Raw genomic sequence first — 22,864 nt, forward strand, 5'->3', positions numbered from 1 at the left:
AGTGACATTGCTGCAAGAAAAGGACCATACAAATCCCACACTGTGCGAGGAGAAATGGCACTTTCACAGGCAGGGCACAGGCTGTGTGAGGAGGTCCGGCCCAGCCGCTGCTGTGGCAGGCCCGTCCTGGGCATGGCAAGGCCGAGGCTGGGGCAGCGCCCGCCCTCTGGGGTGACCTGGGTGCCTCCATACACCCCACCCCACCCCATATAAATCACTTTGTTTTACCATTATTATCTGCTAAGCATATGGATGCTTGAATAATATTTTACAACTCTGGTTAAATTCACCTTGTGCTCTTCAAAGCCAGCAGCAAGGTTTCAGTTTTCGTAACGCTACGGGCTCAGACAGCTACAGTTTGGGAATGCTAATGCACCCGTGCATGCCTGCAGTGGCAAGAGCCGGACTGCACCGCGGGGGCCGTTCCCGCCGGGCCCAGCCCGTCCCCAGCCCGTCCCCAGCCCGTCCCCGGGCCGTACCTGAGCTGCTGGTCGTGGCTGCAGCCCGCGGGCGCGGGGGCGCCGCCGCGGGACGGGCCGCCAGGGGGCGCCGCGGGGCCGCCGCCGCCTGAGGCGAAGGGCGCGGGGCGGGGCGGGGCGCGGCCGCCGCCCGCCGCCAGCTCCGGGCCCCGCGCCGCCTTCGGGCCCTGCAAGAGAAGAGCAGAGAGGGGGAGACGGCCCGGCTCGGGCACCGGTGCCTGGCGGTGCCGCCGCCGGCTGCTGCCGCCATACGCGGAACGCCTGTGACGCCCGCGGCTGCCCCGGGCTCGCTGCTGCCGGCCGGCAAACCCGGCGCTGCCCAAACGAGCCCCCCATTAAGGCGGGAGCAAAGTTAAGCGTGAGGAGCCGCCGCCAAGCCTCATGACAGGAAGGGGTCAAAGTAAAAAAACTGTGGTGTGGTTGTTTTTTTTTTTTCTATTTCACAGAATCACAGAACCGGTGAGGTTGGAAGAGACCAGTGTGACATATGGTCCAGCCTCCCTCTTGTAGCAGGGTCAGCCCAGACTGTCCAGACGGGTCAGGAGAAGGGAGGGAGCCTTCACACCTCTCGGGGCAACCTGTTCCAGTGCATGGTCACTCCCACAGTGACAAAGAAGTTCTTCCTTACGTTCTGGTCGAACTTCCTGTGCATCAGTGTCTGCCCCGTGGTTCCTGTCTTGTATTTCTTGTACAGATACACTCTTTACTTTGATGGAGTCATTAAACGGGCATAACACAAGTATGCAGGAGGTGAAATGCTACAGCTGGGGACTCTGAAGACAATCATGAAGACATGCTTGCCACACAATTGGGAAGCAGAAACAGGAGCTCAGTTTTTTGTGAAGGGAGGTAGAACAGGTGGGTGGAAGAGAAAACATTGGAAATGCTGAGAAACCAGCAGTATGAACAAAAAAATACAGCGTCAAACCTAATGGTTTTCACAGATCTCAGTTACTGCTCAGGCTGAACTTTATTTTGCTGTGCAGGAATGTGTTAACATTCACAGCCTAAGGGTCTCAAATGAATCTCAATGTATTCTGTATGCCACCACAGCAGACAGGCATTGTTGTGTTGGTGGTGTCCAATTGGGCTCGGGGAGCAAATATTCTGAGAGGTCTCGCTATTTCAGGTTTCCAGTGGGATCAGTCAGATTTCTTTCAGGACCACCTGAAGAACAGTAAGTCACCTACACACTTTGCATGCCCCCTGCTCCATTTTCAAGCTGAAACCACTGCTCAAGTAACCCTCCTGGCTGAGATCTTAAAGAAAGGGTTTAAGGTAAGGTAAATTCTGTAGGAAAACCCTTTTTATATAGGCTGTCCTTATACAGAAGAATAAGAAAGGGAAAGCAAAGGCACAGTTAAGGACTGACATGATTTTACTTGCTTGCTTAATAACATCTCAGTGTCTCCTTTCCATCTAAATGCTTCTCTATTCAAAGAAATGATTACCTGGCTTGGTATCACACCTCCTTCTCTCAGTGACTGCTGGTTCGTTGTTTGTGAAGATGTGATTTGCCCTTGAAGTTGAGGATTGGGGACAAGCTGCTGCTGAGAAATGGCCCCTGACCTCTGCTGAAGCTGTTGTGGGTCCAGCTGCTGAGTATTGCTAAAGCTCAGGGACGCTGTTGGCTGCTGTAGGATCATCTGGAAAAAAAGAGGGGAGGATTTATTTACATAGCCCAGATGTCTTGAATAATGAATGTGACAGAAGTAAATCCAAAGATATATTCTAAAATAAAATCATTGCATTTCTGCATTCATAACACATTTACTGTTAGTTGGAAATCACCTATCATTCTTACATTAACAGCTCTACTGTCTCTAGTTTCTTGGTTTCTTGTTCTGTAAGTGCACCCATTACTTGTGAAATGTGTCTTGAAGGGGCAAGTCGTCTCTCCATGGGGCAGGCACAACCCTCTTAAGAGCAGTTCCCAGTACATTCATTGTGTTCTGGGGCATCCTGACCAAAGAGAAGAGAGTAACTTTGTGTCTTTTCAGTCCTTTTGTTTCTCCTTTCAACAAAAATCCACCTGCCTTTCAGACAGAGCTATCTTTGAATTTGTCTCTGGAAATTCAACATTTTACACCCAGCTGAGTTGTCGAATGTTTTTAATGAGGCCACAGTCAGGCCAGAGCTCTCCAAGCTGAATGGCCGTGTCCTTATCATTGAGAGGATGTGTAAATAGACAGTTGCTGTCATTTATCTGATTTCCCATCAGGTAACTGTCACCTGGTGTTCTTCCTAACTGTGCCATGCATTTGACTTGTGCAAAAGAGCTAGCAGCTCCTCTCTTAGTGTTTCTGTAAATGATGTCCTCTCTGCTTTTGCATTTCAAGATGAGGCTTTCTTCTTTAAAAGTTATAGGACTTGGGAATTTTTGTTTTTCTAGGGGCTATTTCTTTTATTACAGCTGTAAAGAGGGAAAAGTAATCTTTTAAAACTATGCATTATTAATGCTACAAGATCTCTTTGGAGTATTTCAGACCTAGCCTTTCTGCCACCAAGGACTGTACAGAGATACACATCCCACACAGCTGACGTAATTTTTGGATTCTGATTCCCCACCACTGCTACATGTGTGGAACTCCTTTAATTTAAGTGGAGCTACTTAAGTTTTAAATGAAATCAGAAACACAATTATTCTCTTCATTATTCATCCATCAGTCTCAAGCCTAGCAGTACATCTGAGGTACACCCAGTAATTAGTACACCTTTGTGCAGCTTATTGCTATATTAACAATTCCGTAAACTATCATGTCCCATCTTATTTTTCCTGGAAAAAGCCCATACCTTTCTCCAAAGGCCCAGCATAATGTATTGCTTTTCTTTGCAAAAGTATGGCTTGATCCATCATGTTTGTATTTATTTATCTAGCTTTAAAAACACAGCTTATTTAAATGTGATAAATTTTTAATTGATTTCTGTGTGCCAAGATTTTACCCAGGAAAAAAGGTACAGACAAATCTTACAGTAATCAACTGAGAGAGGGGGGCAATTAAGGAAAAGCAACAGCTTGTTTCAGGTGCTGTAGGCTAACCACATCTCAGAGATGTCTGATAGGAATAAATGGGTCAAGTGACAGGGTTGGGGCTGCTGCTTGCAGCAGGTCTAAAACTAGCTTGAGTGTTTTCTTTTAAAAGCACTGCTCACTGAGTTTGGAGCCATTATGTATCAGAAAGACAGATGGTCTCAAAACTTCTGCCAAGTAAATAGGTCTTATTATGAATAAATCAAAGATAAATATCATGAAAATTCATTTTCTTGTTTATTTTCTGTATATAGAAGCTAAGCTTTGGACATGTTTAGTACATGAACTCACTTGATTAGCCCTAGCAGTGAAACAGGATGTAAAATTTGATATAAAATTCAGAACAGGCAAAGCAAGTGGTGCATGTCAAAAAAGTGACAGGGAGGGAGTGTGAGCCCACTGGTACTGACTGGACAGATCACTGCAAATTAAGACCTTCAGGAGAATTAGCTTAGTGTCCTTCTTGTACGTGGCATATGGCACTGGAGAAACACTCAGTTCATCCAATGCAAATTCAACATCTATCAAGGTGAATGTCAAGCAGGGTATGAACTTGTAGCAGACTATTTACTTAGCAGGGACCTCCCTGTGTGCTTACCTCACTTCCAGATGAAGGCCAAGGAGTTTATCCTCCAAAGAAAGCAGAGTAACCTACTTTGCAATTACCAGAGTGGGCCACTGGGTAGGAATGTGCAGAGTTAATGGTGGGCAGCTAACACACCATAAATTTAGAACCAAGTTTATCCCAGTAGGCTAATTTCATTTGTTCATATGTTTGTACCCAGAGAGAGCTCTGAGTGTTTCATACCTGGGGACCCTCTGTTGCCATTACAATGGTGAAAGCAGCATTGTCACCCTCTGGACATAAATGACATGGAAAAAAACAAGCTCAGAAAGGGAAGCAATGGTGGCTGTGTCCCTGCAGAACTGAAGACTCAAGATGTCTTATCACAACAAGAGTTAACCTGACAGAGGATTGAAGTGTGGAATTTCCACCTGCTAGTTAAACCTAAAAGCTTAATTTGTACAAAACTTAATGGTGGTTTTTCATAATGTGCCTTTGTGATAGTCCTGTCTGAATTCCCCCAAAACACTGAAATACAGCAGCTTTAAATAACAAGAGAAACCTTTCCATAAAAAATAAAATCTTTCCTTGTCTAAGTAGATAAATTAGCAGCCTCCTAACTATATTGCTGCTAATGACATGTCTCGTTGGTGATTTTGTGGACTGCAAGGTCAGTGAAGCATCTTACAAACATTTTTTAATTGGCCAGATTGTTAACATACACAGCAAAGCAGCGAGGGAGAGGAGGGACCCTCTGACACTGCTGCTCCCTCACTGTGAGATAGATGCGCCCTACAGCTAATGGCTGCATCGCACTGACAAGATATCCTGAGAAAAACATCTCTTTAACTCTACCTGTCCTTTGGATAATCAGGGGATTATACCTTTTGGGCTCATCATTACAGGCATCAAGACTCTTTCTTCATGTAAAATATATAAAGATGAGAAGCACAGCACTGGGAAGCTGAGATTCATTGATTTTGAAGAGAGCCTGCTTAGCAAATGATGGGTGGCTGTGGATGTCTTCACTGTAGTTCTTGCAAGATGGTCAGGCTCAGCCTTTCTGCCTTCCTCTGCATCTGTGAATTAGCTAGACTGCTCAAACTGGAGCAGACACAGCATCTTTCTGACTTCTGAGGTTACTCTTTCTGCTCTTGTCCTTCATTGTCGGGAAAAGCAGTAACAGAGATTTAATGGGCTTTTGAACACTTTTATTCAGGGCCCGCAACCCTCCCGGTAGTTTCATCTTTCTCTGCACAAGGCTGCTGCAAACAGTTTCTAATGCAGACTACTGTGTTTAACATCTGTCTGGCTGGGAAAGCATTTCTTGGTGGACTGCTGTACTCAGTTTTGAAGATCTCTGAAGGAAATGGAAATCGAGCTCAATTCTCCACAGAACTACCTATACACTTCTGTGTGGAAGGGAGTGAACCAGTGGGGATGATATGCTAATAAATCAGCTAAGAAGGGAAAAGCAGGAACACTTCTCCCTTTTCAGACAGCCTACATCACTCCCCCACACTTACAGCTCTATTACGCAGTGTATTAAAGACACCAGAAATGTGGTTGATAGTAGCCTGTTTGTTACTATACCTTTTAGCTTTGATAGTAGACACAGATCAATGTCTGCAGACATCCAGCTCCCTGAATGATGAAATCTGTGCAGCAAAGCACGTGGTTGAATTTCTGATTTAACAGTTTACTCCTTGCTGCTTGTGAGTCACAAAAGACCTGCATGCAAAAATGTGAGGCTTTCTTTCAAATTGCCCCTAGCCAAGTAAGGCAAAATTAATTCCTCATCTCAATCTGTCCCTGCAACAGCACAGTAATTTCCTTGTGTGTGTGTTGGTTTACCTAGAGAAAATGGGAGAAGAAAAAGGCCCTGGCCAGGAGTCAGAGTGACCACTCTCCTCACCTTGTTTGATTGCTCTGAGGAGACCAAAAGCACCAAAAATACAGGGGATGTATTCTCCATCCAACATTGCTGGATGATTCCCATCCAGCATTGCCGTTTCAGGCAAATATGCAGCCCCCTACATTTCCAAGCTCTTTCCATTCTCCCTGCCTCTTAGTTTTGCATCTGCAGTAAGCTGGGAAATGGTAGGTACTGATACCAGAGAACTTGTGATGGTCTGAAAATAGTTGGTCCAACCTGGTGCAGTCTTCATGGGAGAGGGCATTACCCAAATGGTGTAACTCAGAGCTACAAACTGTTAAGGGGTGGGCAGTACAAACAACCCACCATTTAGCCTCTGGGCCTCTGTGTGAGCTCCCTCTGAGTGTATCTGAGAATCTGTTCTATGGTCTTTGCACTGTTAAATGCATCCTAATGCATATAGGAGACAGCTTTCTAAAAATAAAATCTGTTTCCTGCATATAAGAATGTGCTCTGAAATTCTATTTTTGCCTGAATGATGAAAAAAAAAGAGTGTGTATGATTATTGAAGATGTCACAGGAGAGAGTAATGGTTGTCACCCAATTAAAAAGAGAGGAAAGTGAGAATATCATCTCTTGATATTCATAATAACAATAATAGCTTTCAGATAAATGACATGATTCTGAACTGAACACCTGTTAATTGCAGAGAGACTTTCTCTTCCCATTAATCAAAGTCAGTGGAGAACCAATAGAAGAAACACACTGAAGCTAAACCTGATCTCCCTATGTGAGTGTATGGCACCAGGAACAGGGAGTCGTGGGTTTGGAACTCACAGTTGCTGTGTTGTCTTACAGCAGTGCACATGCAGCAACTTAGGTGGCAAAGTTTCTAATTTGGCTTCGCTGATCCTGTAATTACCTAAACATACAATCCCAATTTGTTAATGTGTGAAACTGCATTTCCCAGATGCTGATGATAGGTGAGAGTCTATTTCTGTGTGGAAGTTGCAAGCAAAATTCTTACTGACTTCAGTAGGCCCCATGTTTTCATCCTGTTTGTAAAATACTCTTTGAGATGTTTGTTTCCTTGACAGAGCTTGTCTTCTAAAAATCATCTTGTTTAGTATAATACTCACAAAGTCCCCAGTCCTACACTATTAGCAAGGATCATTTAACCTGGCATTTATAGTTAAATTATGAGGAAAATAGCAGTAATCACCCCACATTCAGAAAACTTTCATAAAACTGGATGATTTTTTTCCATTTGTCATTAAAGGAAACCTGTGATCTATTAAACTGCATTTGCTATTATTTCTGAGGTTTGGTAGACGTAAGGGGTACAAAGCACAGAGAATTCTACTAGAGAATTCTACCTCTGTGTAGGAAGTGTTAAAGGCAGAAGCAGAGCAGGCTCAGTCAGCTTCACCCTAAAGGCCTGTCTGGTGAAGAATGAATTTAGATACCTCTCAGGTGGGAACAAATGAACATCAGCAGAATTTCAGGGGTTTTTATGTGACAAGGAAGTCTCAACTTCAACCTTCTTTCTACTATAGCTGCTCAGTCTTTAGACGTGATAGATAAAGTAATAAAATGCTATTGTAAATGACCCAAATTATTCTCTTCCTCCTAAGGCTGAGGTATTCCTTCCTTGTCTTCTTCCAGAGAGCTCTTAAATCTTTCTTGACATAGGTTACTCAAGAGGCTTTTAGAAGGCAACATCCTCATTCAGATGAGTTAGCTTCCATTTGTCCAGATATCCTGGACTCTGGAGCAAGTTTAAGTTGCCAAGCCTATCAACAGTCACGTGAGAGAGGATGCTTGACTCTGCCCCTTCCAGTAGTAACACACCTGTACACTGGAGTCTTGGACCAGGCAGAGCTGCTCCTGTATCTTCTGGAGCTCCTCCTGCTGCCACCGGATGTTGGCCTGCAGGATCCGTGTCCGCTGCTCCAGCTGGTCCTTGATGGTTTGGAACATGCTGAATTGTGCCGAGAACTGGGAGGGGCGAAAAGAAAAAGGGGGTCGGGGGGAAATCAGTCGTTATAACACAAATAGGCTTCAGTAGAACATTGTTCTGTAAGGAGGTAATGGTTTCCTGATTGTAAAGCACAGCTAAAAAGTAAAAATGTCTTTGTAATGCACTAACATGTAGGCAGAGATAAATCTTGTCTATTTTCAGGGTTATGCACATATATGAAATTGACTCACCTAGAATGGTCTGCTTACAATTGACCACGTTCTGTTGTAAGGACTGCTTTTGAGAGTATGCTACTTTAAAATATCAATAGGATCTCAACTGTATGGCAAATGACTGCATTATTTTCATGAGCTTGTAGTTTGGAGCCATCAGTGTGGCATAACAGTATAATCCAGATGTATTTTACCAATGCTTTCCTTTTTCTGCACAGAAATAGCAGTTCTGCAATGCTTTGTTCTGCTGATGACTTATTAAGGCATCACACAACAACACCACAATAAACATTTTCTAGATTTGTACAGCTGAGTAGTACTTAAGCAACAAGAAATACTCATGAAGTTATTTTTATGTGTGATGTAAAGTGAATAGCTCAACTCAATGGAAGACAGGCTATTCTAAATAACAGTAAAAAATGGAGATCATTAATCAAGGTCAAGAAGCAGGTGAACCTCCAATAGCAGCAATACTGGCACAAACTGAAATCATACAAGAATGGTGGAGAGGACTAACAGCAATAAATCCTTAGTATTTGGTGCTTTCAGATATGATTCAAAGTTCACCAAAGTTAATTATTAATTTAATAGGCTTTGGAATCAATGCTTTTCATAAGCTCATATTCCAAAAGTAAAGAACAGTCATTGACAATAAGAATAAAGCCCTTCAGAAAATCTTTTCAGGTTTTTATGTAATCAAGGCATACAATATCTTTTTTGAAAACATGCAGGTCTGTGAGTGTACAGGCAAAAAAAACCAAAAAAATTTGCTGTGACTTGAAAATGCTGCCCTGACCCTACAGTTTTTCCAGTGGCTCTGTGCTAATGGGTGAGCTGATGCTCGCTGCTGGAGCATTCCTGCTCCATAGTGCACTGGCTTACATTGTTTCTGGCTTTTTAGCAGGAAAAAAAAAGATAACAAGACAGGAATTAAGGACGGCTCTGGTGCTAGCACCACTGCTAGCACCACTTCCTTAGAAGAAATTTCTGGCTACTTAGAGAAAGCTAAATGTGACAGAACAGATTTGTATCAGCTAACTAGTTCACCTTAAACCAGTTAAGTATGTCAAAGTACCTTTACACTCCCTCTAGCAAAGCTGATATCTGCAAGTAAATGGCCTTTGGCAGAGAAAGAGCGAGAACTTCAGAGGGTTTATTTCCATTTACCAGGCAGAGGGTGGCTTTCCCACACAGCCTGGGAGGTCACTGCTCAGAGTGGTGGCCAGGTAGAGGTCAGTCTCATAGCCAACCCTGCTTAGGGGCAAGGAGGGCTGCTAATGTGGCACCTGCAGTTGCTGGTGACAGAAACCCTCAGAGTCCACTTTGCTGCCAGAGGCATCAGTGAGCACTAGCAGCTTGCACTGTTTGCTCAAGGAGGTGACATGAGCCCTTGGCCATGCTGTGACTCGTGGTGCTTGTGCCTGCAAACAGCAGTGCAGCATCTGCAACCCATTCCTCTCCCAGAGCAGGAAGATGGTGTCAAACCTCCCAAAGGGAAATTTGTGTTACAGAGAATTTGAATTGGTGTTACAGAGAAGCCAGAGAAGGGTCTCTTTCTTTCTTGTCCATGTATAAAGAATTAACCTGAGGAATGGTTGAGCTGAGACCTCAGATGTTTGGGAATAAGAACAAGTGACTCAAAGGGGAATCCAGTGCTGCTTGTTGTAGCCCACCCTTTTAGTTCTGAAGAGTCACAGGTATCCTGATTTTGGGAGTGGAATGATGCTATGAGCAACAGATTGTAGATGTGTTGCAGCTAATTCCTGCTTTAACCTGGGTCTGTACAGAAGGATCGTTAAAAAAGACAAGTCTTGTAATCTAATTATCTCTATATGAACTCTTTTTGTGATGACTGCTTTTAAGTCTTTAAAAGGATCCTTATTAGAATAGGAATTAAAAACTGTTTTAGCAAAGAGCTTCATTTTAACTGCCCAGCTTGGTGATGACAGACCGATTAACATCCAAATTCCTTGAAGACCCTTTGAGAAAGGAACTTGTTTTTTCTTCAACTCATCAATATAAGGAATTTTAAACCAAGTAATTTCACTTCTTTATTTTTCATTTTTATACTTCAAAAAGAAAAAAAATCCATTTTTGACACTCTAGGCCTTAGTTTTAAATTTGAATTTGCTTTGTAAAGTTGCCCCCAAGAATATATTGCTATTGATTTAAAATTATTATTCCTTAATTTTTTTGTGCAGGTTCTTATATTTAGCTTATTCATCTCATATTGTCTTTTTGTTCTCTTTTTCACATGCTTTTTGTATTATTATACTTAATATCAACAACTGGGTGGTATACTGGAGTGAAGGCTGTTATGGATGAAGACAAGGATCTTTCTCTTTTGCTTTTTTATTTTTTCCTTTTCTCATTCTAGCCTCAAAATTGTTGATAACTCTAACCATGACCCCTGTGCTTACAGAGCTTCTATTGTTTTTGTACAATGAGATACTAACAACAATTGACCTGCACCAGAGAGTGTTTATCTCAAGATCATTAACTGCTCTACTAATTAAGGGAGAAATCTCTAATTGTATAATAAATTAAAAGAACTAAACTCAAAACATTCCACAGAAACATTGCTCAGCTTTAACTCTGCCACTGGCATCAGATGAAGTGGCTCTTCATCTCACTTAAGTATTTACAACTGTCCACAGAATCCTTAAAAAAGTCATGTAATACACAGAAAAGTATCATCTTCTTGATACAGTCAAACACAGGAGACTAAACTAGTGACATCTTTGTAGTTGCACCAGTTTAATCAAGGTTTGTTAATGCAGGCAAAAAAAAAAAAACAAACCCAAAACAAACAATCAAAACCCAGAGCAGTAATTTTAGTTTGGCTTCATAAAAAAAAAGGTAAAATAAAGTGACACATTTGGGATCATGTCAGCAGATGCTTTGGTAGGGAGGGGCTCAGTGCACTAGTGCTGGTGACAGTCCAGGGAGGCTCTACAGCCCAGGGAGAGGGACTGGCAGTTTCATGCTGTGATTCCTCTTCTCCACCATGGGCATCTGAAAGAAACCAACTGGACCATGCCCAAGGAGAGGTGTTTTTCTCCACTGAGTGCTACCTCAGGGTGCCAGGGTCACTCCCTCTCTCTAGGTGCTGGGAGGCTGCAGCGAGGGGAGGAGACCTGTGTCTGTCAAGATGGTTCTTCATTTCAAATGTGATGAACAAAAAGATGGATGTCTCAAGACATTCCATTCCTACAAGTGTCATGACAATAGGTAGCTGGGTAAAGCAAAGACACCCTATTTGTTTTTTAGCTCAGTTTCCTTTAAAACTTTCTTTTCTGCCTACCTTCCAACTTTCTTTCAATCCTTCTGGCCCAGGAGATGAGCCATGTTTCTTGTTGGAGACATTCAATAGAGTTGTGAGAGTGTCAAAAATACCAGATTGCTGTGACTTTATGAAAGTTTTAGTTGAGCAAAGGAGAGAAAGATCCACTCATCGCTCCCTCCTGTGGGAGAGGCTGAACCAGGCCTGCAAGGCACAGCCCCTGAGAAACTGGTTTTCATTAGTTTTGCAGGTCACAGAACAACTTGTTCTTTCTTTCTATCATCTGAATAACACCTGCTCAATCCCAAACGGATTATTAGTGTTAATTATTATTCAGTCATCAACATCCGCTGTGTTGTAGGGGATTTTAATTTATGACAATGAGGAAGGCAAACAAACAACTATTCTAAGTGGGAGCACTTGGTTTAAAGTAAACCATTTACATTCAGGTGACATCTAGGGTGACACTGTGCTGTCTGTTCATTCACGCAAGCAAAGTAGAAGCTAAAACTGCATTTCAGCAGAGACAAAACCATCACAGCCTTTGCTGGAAATAAAACTACTCAAAGTTCAAGCAGATGGTGCCCGAGGCAGCAGCTAGCTGCTCGCTGCAGACACAGTTGTGGCCACTTATCATGTTTTCCCTGCTGCTGCCACCCTGTAGCCAAATGTTAGTCACAAGGACACCCAGGGCCTTCCAGCTCCCGCCATCAGTCACCTTCAGCTAAGGACAAGTGGCAGAAAGGCAGCAGGGAGAAACCTGTGCAGCTCCTCCTTGTGAGCTGGCAGCAGGGCACCTGGCCACACTATTTCTACAAGCAATGAGCTTGTGTTCTGCCACTAAACTGCTGGGAAATGGTTAGCTAGGAAGCCAAGGAAGTGTTCCTAGTGGGATGCACATATACCTGGTTTCATCCCTCACTCACTAGTGCTGCAGGCACCTTTGTCTTTTAAATAATTAATTATTTTGCTGTAGGCTGACATATTAATTATTTTAAACTGGGACGTACAGCGTAATATCATAATATTAATAACAGTTTATGAAAATCACTGAAGTGTGTGGAGATTTGGTACTCTCTGCAGGAGTTTTGCTATGGAGTGTGAACATCAGCAGCCTGAGCTGCAGTATTCTGGTGTTATTTCTCTGCTCCATGTCAAGCTTCATCTTGAGCTTCACCAGGAGCATGGCTGTGACTGCTGCCAGAGGGCTGCCTGTGTAGACAGACTGCAGTCAGCCCTCTTCATTTCACCAAGATTTAGGTGGCCCAAAGAGGCTTAACCAGTGACTGGTGGACCACACTCTAATTTGTCAGGAAAAAAACAGAGCTGGTGTGCCAGTAAGAGCCTTTTCCAGGGAAGGGACAAGGCAGCAGGGCTCTTGGTAAACAACTGGAAAGCTGCTCTTCACAAAGAGCTTTGATGGAGAAGAAAGGGAGGTAGAAAAAAAGTCAAACAAAACACATGGAGGCTTATAATACATAAACTAATTGATGTTTGAAAATGCATTAATGAATAACGGAGAGAAGTATCTGTAAAAGAAAATGAATGCTCAGAGCAGATAATTGATATGCTGTTTATTCACTGCATGCTAGTGTGGAGTCATGAAAAGAATATTAAACATGGAAGATAAATGAGAATTTGTTATTTATTTTAAAGCCAGGAGCCTCAGGACTCTGTATGTTTTATGTGCTACAGAAATAAACTCTGGGACCTTGTGAGTGAGTATATGGTATCAATGGTAGAAGCAGCTTACGTCCAGCAATACTCATTCATTCCTGAAATCAGAGGATGAAGGGGTGTATCATCATGGCAAGACCACAGGAGAAAAACAATGTGCTGGGAACATGGTACTCAAATCTGCTTCTTCAAAATTCACTGCAAATGTAACCCTGAGATGACTTTTTGGGCCATCACTCACTTTTTCACTTTTGAGATATAGATTAATAGATTGGAGGAATCTGAAATTTGTCTTCAGTGGCATCCTCACCATTACTGGCACACTCACAAAATGGGTGTTGTTGAATTTGCATGTCCTTTACTGCTGGTTAGTTCTGCGTCAGCACAGCCAAACAGGTGTTTTTGGCAGGACTGGGTGTCTCTGTTAGTTTTTGGTTTTAATTTTCATTGTGAATTTGATCTTGATGGGACCTGGTTCTGTAACAGCAAAGTCAAAAAGTCTTTTTCCATCTGTTTCTTGTCCTCCTGTTAAATGGATGTGTGCACACCTGAACCTACATGCACCTGGCCTTCTGAACACCTGCATGCAGTTATATATTTAAACATACAAGTGTACAATTCAGATTACTTTCCCACAATATTTTAAGTGTTTGAGAGTTTGGATTTGGGGATTTTAGTTACTAGACAGGTAACCTAAAAGCCCCAAAAAGAGAAAATGTCAGGAGATAAGCAAGTGACCTATTCCACTTCCAAATTCCCAACTAACCTGTGCCAGAGGTGCAGGCTGATTTTGCAGAGTTGCTTGAGGCAGCAACTGCTGTGGGAGAAGCTCACATGGAAGCTGAGAAGGCAAAGAAACCTAGGTCAAAAACAAAACAAACCAAAACTTATAAGTTTGGCTCCTTTAAAGTTTAGGTTTCTTCTAATGCCGTGGCTTCTGTGTAAGTTGTTTTTAACTGCTACGCTGCATATTTGGCACATGCTGTTGCACTCTCTGCATATTTCCATGATTCCCTGGGAAGTTACCTGAAGAGCAGTAGGTTGGCTGAGTCTGTGCACAGATAAATCCTGCTGTGTGCTCGGTGTTCTTGGCAAAGGAGTGTTAGACTCTGTAATCAGCTTTGTTGGTGTAGCTGCAAGAAAAGTACCAGTGAGATTTTACATGCTGGAAATCAACCCTGTTTGAAATGGGTAATACAACAAGACCTGGGTAGAAATTGTAATGGCCTGGCTAAATTCCAGTGGGAGTCAGAGCTGTTCTTGTTGACTTCAATGGCAATAAAATTAAACCGATAAGGAGGGTCTGGGCAAAGATTAAAGTAAATGAGACAGACTATGATTCTGTGCTCCAATGAGCAGTTCAAAAGGACCCATGAACCAGCTGGAACTCCCTTTATATGGGCCAAATAACTGTAAATTTAGGTTAGCTCATTGGCTTTTTTTCCAAATCAGGAAGCAGAAATAGTATACTCAAGTCAACACTGGAGCATCCTAAATCTTGGCCAGAGGAGAGTCACCCACAGGCTGTTGCTACTCATGTAAGTCTAGAGAAGTCTCATATTGCTCACACTGGTGTCCTCAAATCTAAAGACAAAAACCTCACTTTGGTAACAGGTTGAAACAGCACATTTCACGTCTATTCCCACTGCTCATCTTCCAGCATTTAGGTGGTTGTGCTACAACCTTCCCTCCTATACGTTACCATTTCAGCTTTTGCACTTCTTTGTCAGTGCATATCATCAATACCTCATAATTTACTGTTAAACTAGCAGCTGTGGTATATAAGCACACCTTCTTTAACTTGGCCAAATTAAAAATAATTCCATAACTCAGGAATGCCACTCACATGCTGGGTCTGACTTAGGTGTGTGGGAAGATTTTGGCGAGCTCCTGGATGATACTGAGGGTGTCCGACTAGCGCTGAGGATTGAGGCACCAATATCAAGTGCATTAAAGTGCTGTTCAGGATCCAAGCTGGTGCCACTGTCCTAAAACAAACCAGAAAAGGAGAACAGCTATTGCATCTGTCAGAAGTAAAGAATTTTGAAATTTAGTAATAGTAGCACACCAGTTCTTTGGCAGACTTAAAATGACTTGAGCAGAACTGATCTCAGGTAGGCCAGCAGACAAACCTGGACAAAGGCATCAATGCCCCTTCCAGACAGCATCAAACTAATGCATTTTACAAACAACTACCACTGAGTTAGAAATAAATAGCAAGCTACTGCTATAGTCACTTTGTGCCTTCAGATGTTTCTCTGAATTTTAGTGTTCAGTTGGATGTGACAGCAACTGCAACCTCTGTGAGACACTCAGCCACGCACTGAGGATGAGCTTTGCTGTCTTTCCTCAAGAGATCACTGAGATGTGGCCAAGAGGGCTAATTGCCAGAACTTGTCCAAATTAATCTTAAAACTGTAGTACCTTGCCAAGGAAAAGTCAAGGTATCTCAAACTGCCCCTGCCAATGTTCCACTTCCTTTGTGGCTGTTACTGATCTCCAGGTTTATCCTTTCATAAACTCACCTAATTTATGTCAAAATTATTCAAGTGAGCAGTGAGTTCTGAAGTTGAGAGAATCCACCAATATTGGAGAAAGACAATGCTGCAGTCTTCGGTGACATTAACATAGGAACAAATTGTGATTACTACATAAATTCATGGAAAAAGCTTTTCTCATTATACCTTTAGTGCTGAGGACACAACCTCTGAGGACACTTCTTCCAAGCCCATCTCCTGTCTCCTCTCCACTCGAACATCTGCATAACTGAATAGAAAACATAATTCTGTGCATAAATATAGAACTGCTATATTTCTTAAAATGTGCTTTAACAGAGTGGAGGAACAAAGTAACTGTACATTTTACAAGTTAAATGAACAGCTGAAAAGTGACTTAAGCCAAATGCTACCGAATAACATTTGAGAGTTTTAATTTTCAGGTTTTGCTCTGTTCCTATCTTCTTGAAGTCAAGATGCATGTTAAAAAACTATATAAAAAGGTCAATTTCACATCCTACAATCACTTTATGAATTCACTGGAAAGCTTCTACACATCTCTTTAAAAACAACGTAAGGATTAGAGGAAGTGAACATTTAAGGGATCTGTCGATTCTCTTCTTTTGCACAAAATGGAAAAATGCCATAGTTCATCTGTCCCTAAACTAAAAAAAAAAAAATTAAGCTTAACATAAAATAAGGTTCAGTCTGATAATTTTTTTATAATTACCCTTTTTCCTTCAGAAAGTTGAGACTTATTTTTTTTTGTTATGTAAACGATGTTATATTTTTAAAAGAAAATCCTGGCAGATATGAGAATGCTCCTATCTTACTGTCCTTTATGTCCCAGCCGGTTGATAGGATTTTCCATACCTTACCACCATGTGTGTGCACACAATGAACTCTGGCTTGGAGTTCCACTGGTGGTAGGTGATGTAGTAATGGGTCTGGAGCCAGATCCACTGCTGTCCTTTGGTCAGAAACCGATAGCAGCATGACTTCCCCTTGCCGAACTGCATCACTGCCAGCAGAAAATACACACAGCTTGTAGCACAATCTCCCACATAAAAATGACATGAAATGTGAAAAAAAATGACAAAAATATCTGTCATAGGTAGACAGGAGTATAAGCACCAATTTTGAGTAAGTGCTCCTCTCAGCCTTCTGACAGAACAAAAATCATAATGATTTGTAGGTATCTTCCTCTGACACTTTGGATGGCACATTCCTACACAGTATAATTAACCTTAAGTTTGGACACTAATTCACTAGTGTCCACTACAATTTAAACACAGATCTAACCCTGCTTTATGAGCTGATCACATACTGCTTAATTAGACACCTGGGATTATTTTGTAACAGTGATCATCTTAAATTCTAGAGCAGAAGAGTACAGGATAAAAATGCTTGAAAAGATGAGTATTGTGTGCAGATGGATTTAAAATGAGGTAAGCACAGGAGATAACACTGTGCAAAGACAAAAATAATTTCAAAGAAAATTCCCAGACTGACAAGAATTCAAACTACAGTAAACCAGGGTGTACTGAAGATTTTGAAGATTCACCAACAAAATTAATCTCTGCTTTTTCCCCATGGTGATTTCAAGGGATTCCCAAACATCCACCATTTAGCCTTTCTATATTTCAATGTCAACATATAAAAACTAATGTTGACAGGATACTTTCAAGACAGGCAGAGGTGGTAAGCTGAGATGTTACAGCTAGTTCTATAGGCAAATATTTGAAAAGCATTGCCTTATTTTCTTTACTTAGTGGAAGAGTTTTTCAATGAAATACTAATAGACTGTATTTAAATAATACACAGTGAACAACATTAGGAGAAATAACCCAAAATTGCTTGAACTATTTTTGCATATTCTTTACTAACAGAACAGGGGTCAAATCTGGCATATTTTATCCATTCAGTGAGTCTCACTGACTACTTTTAGGGAGGGTAAAATTGTATTTTTCAGAGCTTGGTAAGTCTGTCCCAGATACCAATCAGCCACAGTGCCTGCAGTATGCTGCAGCTCTAAGATATACAGGCTGAGGCAAACCTCCTCTTCTAAACAACATTTCACTGAGAGGAGATGTCCCAGTGACTCCCATGAACCTGGGCCATGTGATACTTACAGTGTTCATGGCACCTTGCTAGCAGCTCTAGGTCATCTATGTGGTAATAGTCGTAGCCAGAAGTACCCAGCACTTCAAAAGGCAAGTATCCGATAATCGGCGGTGCTCTGCGGTTGGGCACAACGTGAGTCCATGAAACACAGCACAAGCAGTTCTGCATATTGATGCAGAGATGCAAACAGCCCAGATCTACTTTCACTTATCAGTGTATAGTTGTTCACCTCAGAGGGCTGGGTCCTGGCTTTCTCCCACCTTGAGCCTGGGATACCCAGCTGGGCACAGCAATACCAGCAGGCACCATCCCACCAGGACAGGACTATGACAACACCCTTTCTTCAGAGAAAATGTGACCGTGGAAAGCAATCCCTGTTCTCAGGGGCCTTTACACGAATCTGCTGTGAGGGAGGCTGGCTGCTGCTTGGTCAGGGGCTCTGCAATGGCTCCTGCAGCCCTTACGCAGGGGAAAATACATGGGGAGGTGTTTGGAAGCCATCATGTGCTGGGACTGGGGGGATAAGAGAGGAAATCATCTGTGCTGCTTTCCTGTGGGTGCCTGGAGAGCTCATCTGTGGCATGCTGAGGCACTTGCTTTGTACTTTTGCCAGCACAGATGCCTCAGGCCAGCATAGACTTTCCCTCCATAACTCAGTGGGAATTGCACACACGCAATCAATGACTGGATTTGGAAAGAAGGATTTCTGCAGCTGTATAATAATTAGATCATTTTGCCATGTGACAGACTTTGGTCTGTTGATAATTTTAAAGAAAGGAAGAACAAGCTAATCACAAATTCAACTGAAGAAACAGAGTCTTTTTGTTTTAAAAGTGCATTAAAAATAAAAGCAAAAGTAAATGTAAAATAGTAAACATCAGCTTTTGTAGGAATTTTGGTGGTAGCCCTCCTGTTCATGAGATTTAGATGTGATATGGAACACTACTCGAGAGAACTGTACTTGTGAAATCGTAGTAGAAAAGCACGAAGCACAACCAGCAGGGCTTTTCTTGTCACCAACCTGTGATCCAGGAATAAAAATTTCCACTCCAGACTGTGTCTTGATGTGAATTCCTCTAGAGGTTCTTCTACGATGCACATCTCCTGTCCAATGGAGAAAACTGACTTACTGAGAGTTGGAGCTTCACCGCTCTGCTTCATCTAGCTTTTGTTAGCTATAAATACATGGTGCATAAGAGGAGAAAACAGAGGATTCACCCATTTTCTGGCCACTCCAGAGAGCAAACTACTGTATTTATCAATGCCAACATTTTTTATAGGAGATAAGGAGAAGAACTTGCAATGCACGTACTTAAGAGCTGAGACTTTGCCTCAGGGTGCCAAAACTTTTTTGGCTTTGAAGCAGTGCCTGGGGTGTGATGGCCGTGGGCTTTCCCAGCATCCAGCCGGTGCCTGATCCCACCAGGGCTTGCCACATCTTGCTTCACTCCCTCTGTGTTACTAAAGATACTCACCACCCTTGGTCCTTTTGGATGTCTGCCCTCCAAGCTCTCTGAGAAAGGGGGACACTTTCCCTCTCCCTCAGTAGCTGCAGAGAAGTAAATGTCTTTTCATGCAGCCAGCCTGCCTGGGACCTGTCCAGTGGGTAAAAGGGGTCAGTGTTGCCTTGCACTTCACTGCCACAGCAAACAAGCTGGCCCTTAAGATTCACAGCAGCCCTCAGTGCCCATGAGCATGGTAATTAACAAGTGAGTTATGTGAGGCAGGGCACAGGGCTGTCTGTGAGGCAGGACGGCCTTGCCCCAGAGAGATGAGGATCAAGAAGCAGTCAGTGGTAGTCACTTGCTGGGTGGAGGTGGGAAGTAGAGGGAAGGACAGCAGCACAGTGCACACCTGTGCATGGGCTGGGGCTAGCTGCATGGCCCATGGCCACCTCACTGTCCACTCCAAGCTCTCCTCTGCCAATCTCTCCTCTCCCACTGGGTGCTTTGCGGGGGCAACTGCAGCTCCATGAGCTGCCTAGAGTCAGCCTGGAGGCTTCTGACCTGAGGACTTCCCAGCATCAGCATTCTGGATTTGTGGCATCCAGGGTTCCTGTGTCCTTCACGACTCTCCTGCAGGAGGGTCTCCATCCTCACTGGTAAGGACAGCCTGCCCATTGGCCCCCAGTGCTGCTACTCCCCTGCTCCCTGATGCCATATCCCACTATGCCGTGGGCTCAGTGACACTTTCCCTTCATTTCCATTACTGCTTCTCTCTCTGCTGTCCCTCAGGCAGAGGAGATTATTGATGCTTTAAACCCTGTTGGGACCAGAGAACAAGCTGAGGTGTGCTGCCATCAAGCAACTCTTTGATACATGTCAATGCTGACAAAGTTGTTGCAAGTCTTCAGCTGTGCAGAGGGCAAAGGCTTTATAAACACCTTTAATTTCTCTCTCCCCCTCTATCCAGTTTAGGCCAAAATCCATGCTGATGCCAAGAACATACACTAAAAATCAAGGTGCAAACACTGCTGTGTGCAACCAAACTGCTGATTCTGTCTTCCTTAGCTGATCAGATAAACATTTTACATCCATTTTACAGTAGGAAGTCAAGAGTGGGAGTTAGGTGAGTCACCCAGGTGAACTGAAGAAATATGTGTTCAGGACTTTTTTAGCAGTTAAAACCTTCTCTGGGCTGTTCAGCAGCTGCTTCCTCCCTAGCACTGGGCAGCTCATTGCCATGAATAGCCCATTTTGTTTCCGTTTATTTTGAGATGCTAGCTACCCAAAGACAAGGGAATTTGCTTTTAGGGTTCTCAGAGTACCTGTAACTCCAGCCTTTCTGCTAATATGATTACTGTGGTTAAGATTCATAGGAAGTGTCTTCACTTACCCAGAAGGGATACTACTTGCCTGCAGGGTGAGGAATCAGTATAGAATGCCCTGCAAGTTGCAGAGCAGTAATGGAACCAGGTCAAGGGAGCAGTGATTTCATATTGGTCACATCTTAATTACATGAAAAAACCTTTTAAACTCTGGGCACAGGACACGATGCAGTAGTTCACATTTGTTAATTAGGGAACAGAAGTGTTAGGCACAAGCTTGTTTTGTCCACCCTTATAACCACAAGCAGCTATCATACTTCCAGGATTTGTGAGAAGGGGAACAAGTAGTAGTCCACCAAAGAGGCTGAGGAGCACAAATAAAAGTGTTGGTGGTCATCTGTATCACAAAATCACAGAATCACAGGATTAACTAGGCTGGAAAAGGCCCTTGAGAGCTTTGTACATTGGCCCATTACAGGAACAGAAAGCAGCAATGAGGAACCAAATTTCAAAGCAACTTTGCAATTCCTATTGCAAGGAGAGTTTCTCTATCCTGTGCAAAGGGGGCAGAAGTGACACTGCTTCCACAGATCCTAGCTTGCATTGATAATCCTCTTCAATGGATTTTTATGCATGAAATGTGATATCTGTAATCCATTCAATTAGCAAAACTAAGAACCTTCTGTGTCACTCCATCTGAAAGTGTTTCAAGAAGTTTTGGAATGCATGGGTCCCAGGGTGAGCACTTACCTTTAAAAACTGAGGCGTTGCCAAACGAACAGTCGCAACAAAGCAGATTTGCTTTCCCGGGGATGCTCTGTAAGCCCTTGGGACAGCCTCATCAAAGCCATTGCAAGTGGAGTTAGGCACTGGTTAGAGAAAAAAATGGGACCTGGAGTGATGCCTCATACAAGATTTGCTCTCCTTGAGTATTTTGCACACTCCAAGTGTACTAATACTATTTTTATTCAGAGAAGTGCTCTAAAAGCTTTTAAACCTGATATGCATATATTTAAATCCAAGTCAGTCATGTTAGGCAGAAAGGCATCAGAGCTTAACTTCAAGTATGAATTTTACAGGTTAATCCTGATAAAAATAAGGCCAAACCTTATTACAGAGCATAAACCAGTTTTCTGGAATGAAACCCCACGCACCCAATTGCTCTTTTTCACCACTCACAAGAGGAAAAAAAAAAAAAAAGCTGCAGCATGCCTAGCACTGTAACTTCCATGATGCAGTGAAAAAAAGTGTTGGCAAAGGAGGTAGCTGAAGAGAGTTCATCAAGTTATCAGTGGCAAAACACCGGGGCCCACAGCCAGCAAGACTTCATCAAACTAGCAAGAAGATGCTTGTGATTCTTGGCTGCTGAAGAGTGCCTTCCCCTTCTGCATCGAAAGAACTGTCCCCAGTATGCTCAAGTTATCCTTGTTTTAAAGAAGAGGAAAAGGGACTCCATGTATGGCACTGGTTTCCAGAGATGGGCTCATCTGGTGAGTCTGCGATGGCCTGCTGTCTCCTCCAACATTGGGCAGAGGAAAAAGACTGGATATGATGTGGCTTCACATTTTGTGTATGCTTTTTACCTGTGTCTTTCATGATTGCATGGCTCCAGCTGCTTTGAAAGCCCACTAACACCTCCTGTCACAGAGATTCATCACCAAAAGTATGTGTTGCTGTAAACTAGCCCACAGTCCCGTGGTAGAATGACATAATGCAAATTATTCCTCCAAGTTCAAGATGTTTAGACATGGTAATCCCACTCCCACAGCTATGAAAGAAAACAGTGTGCCAGGCTGCAGTGGGAACTGGGCTGAATTCTTGCCCTGCCCAGCTGACTTTCTCCTGTGGGGGCAGAGAAGGTCCTATCTAGTAGCCAGAGTTCACCAGTATGAGCTAATTGAATGCTAAGAGGGATTAATACTAATATGAAACTCTCTTTCCTTACTATTAGGCCCCCATATCTACCTTCATGAAGTTTCTGACAGTTTGGCTCTTCTGCACAGGGCAAAGCATTACTGTGAAATTGAAGAGTTTTGTATCTGTCTGGGAAGAAGATAACTAGCCCTTTTTAATCTGGGGTGCTTCTGCACTGGGATTTCATTCACTACGACAAATTGCAGACATGGAAGAAGTCTCAAGTGATCATGTGTGCTTTTGGAACCCAATTCAACCTATTAAAACCTTTAGAATATTGATGGATTGCTGATAATAAGGATGACAGGGTATGAGACAGAAAAAATAGTACATTGAGTGGAATTCACACCTGTGATTAACTGCTTTAGGCCACTGCGTGTATAATATACATTGCAAAAAAAAAAAGGAAAATAAAGGTTCTTTATGTAAGAAGACAGCACAGACATGAACATCCACAGAC

The 22,864-nt window shown here is 42.8% G+C and overlaps 1 protein-coding gene across 1 annotated transcript in view; it reads right to left on the reverse strand.

Moving 5' to 3' along the window:
* NPAS2 (neuronal PAS domain protein 2) overlaps nucleotides 1-22,864 on the reverse strand; it is a 53,947-nt gene that overhangs the window by 4,568 nt on the left and 26,515 nt on the right. Inside the window, exons 7-17 of the mRNA XM_083855186.1 lie at nucleotides 21,241-21,359; nucleotides 18,745-18,827; nucleotides 17,732-17,838; nucleotides 16,473-16,620; nucleotides 15,789-15,870; nucleotides 14,951-15,092; nucleotides 14,131-14,237; nucleotides 13,871-13,963; nucleotides 7,803-7,949; nucleotides 1,931-2,125; nucleotides 480-646 (exon numbers count right to left, since the gene is read on the reverse strand). Of these exons, the coding sequence (XP_083711312.1) occupies nucleotides 480-646; nucleotides 1,931-2,125; nucleotides 7,803-7,949; nucleotides 13,871-13,963; nucleotides 14,131-14,237; nucleotides 14,951-15,092; nucleotides 15,789-15,870; nucleotides 16,473-16,620; nucleotides 17,732-17,838; nucleotides 18,745-18,827; nucleotides 21,241-21,359 (1,390 nt within the window). The remainder of the gene's footprint in view (nucleotides 1-479; nucleotides 647-1,930; nucleotides 2,126-7,802; nucleotides 7,950-13,870; nucleotides 13,964-14,130; nucleotides 14,238-14,950; nucleotides 15,093-15,788; nucleotides 15,871-16,472; nucleotides 16,621-17,731; nucleotides 17,839-18,744; nucleotides 18,828-21,240; nucleotides 21,360-22,864) is intronic.

Source organism: Zosterops lateralis, assembly GCF_965231275.1.
Source record: "Zosterops lateralis genome assembly, chromosome: 2".
NCBI classification, from domain to species: Eukaryota; Metazoa; Chordata; class Aves; order Passeriformes; family Zosteropidae; genus Zosterops; species Zosterops lateralis.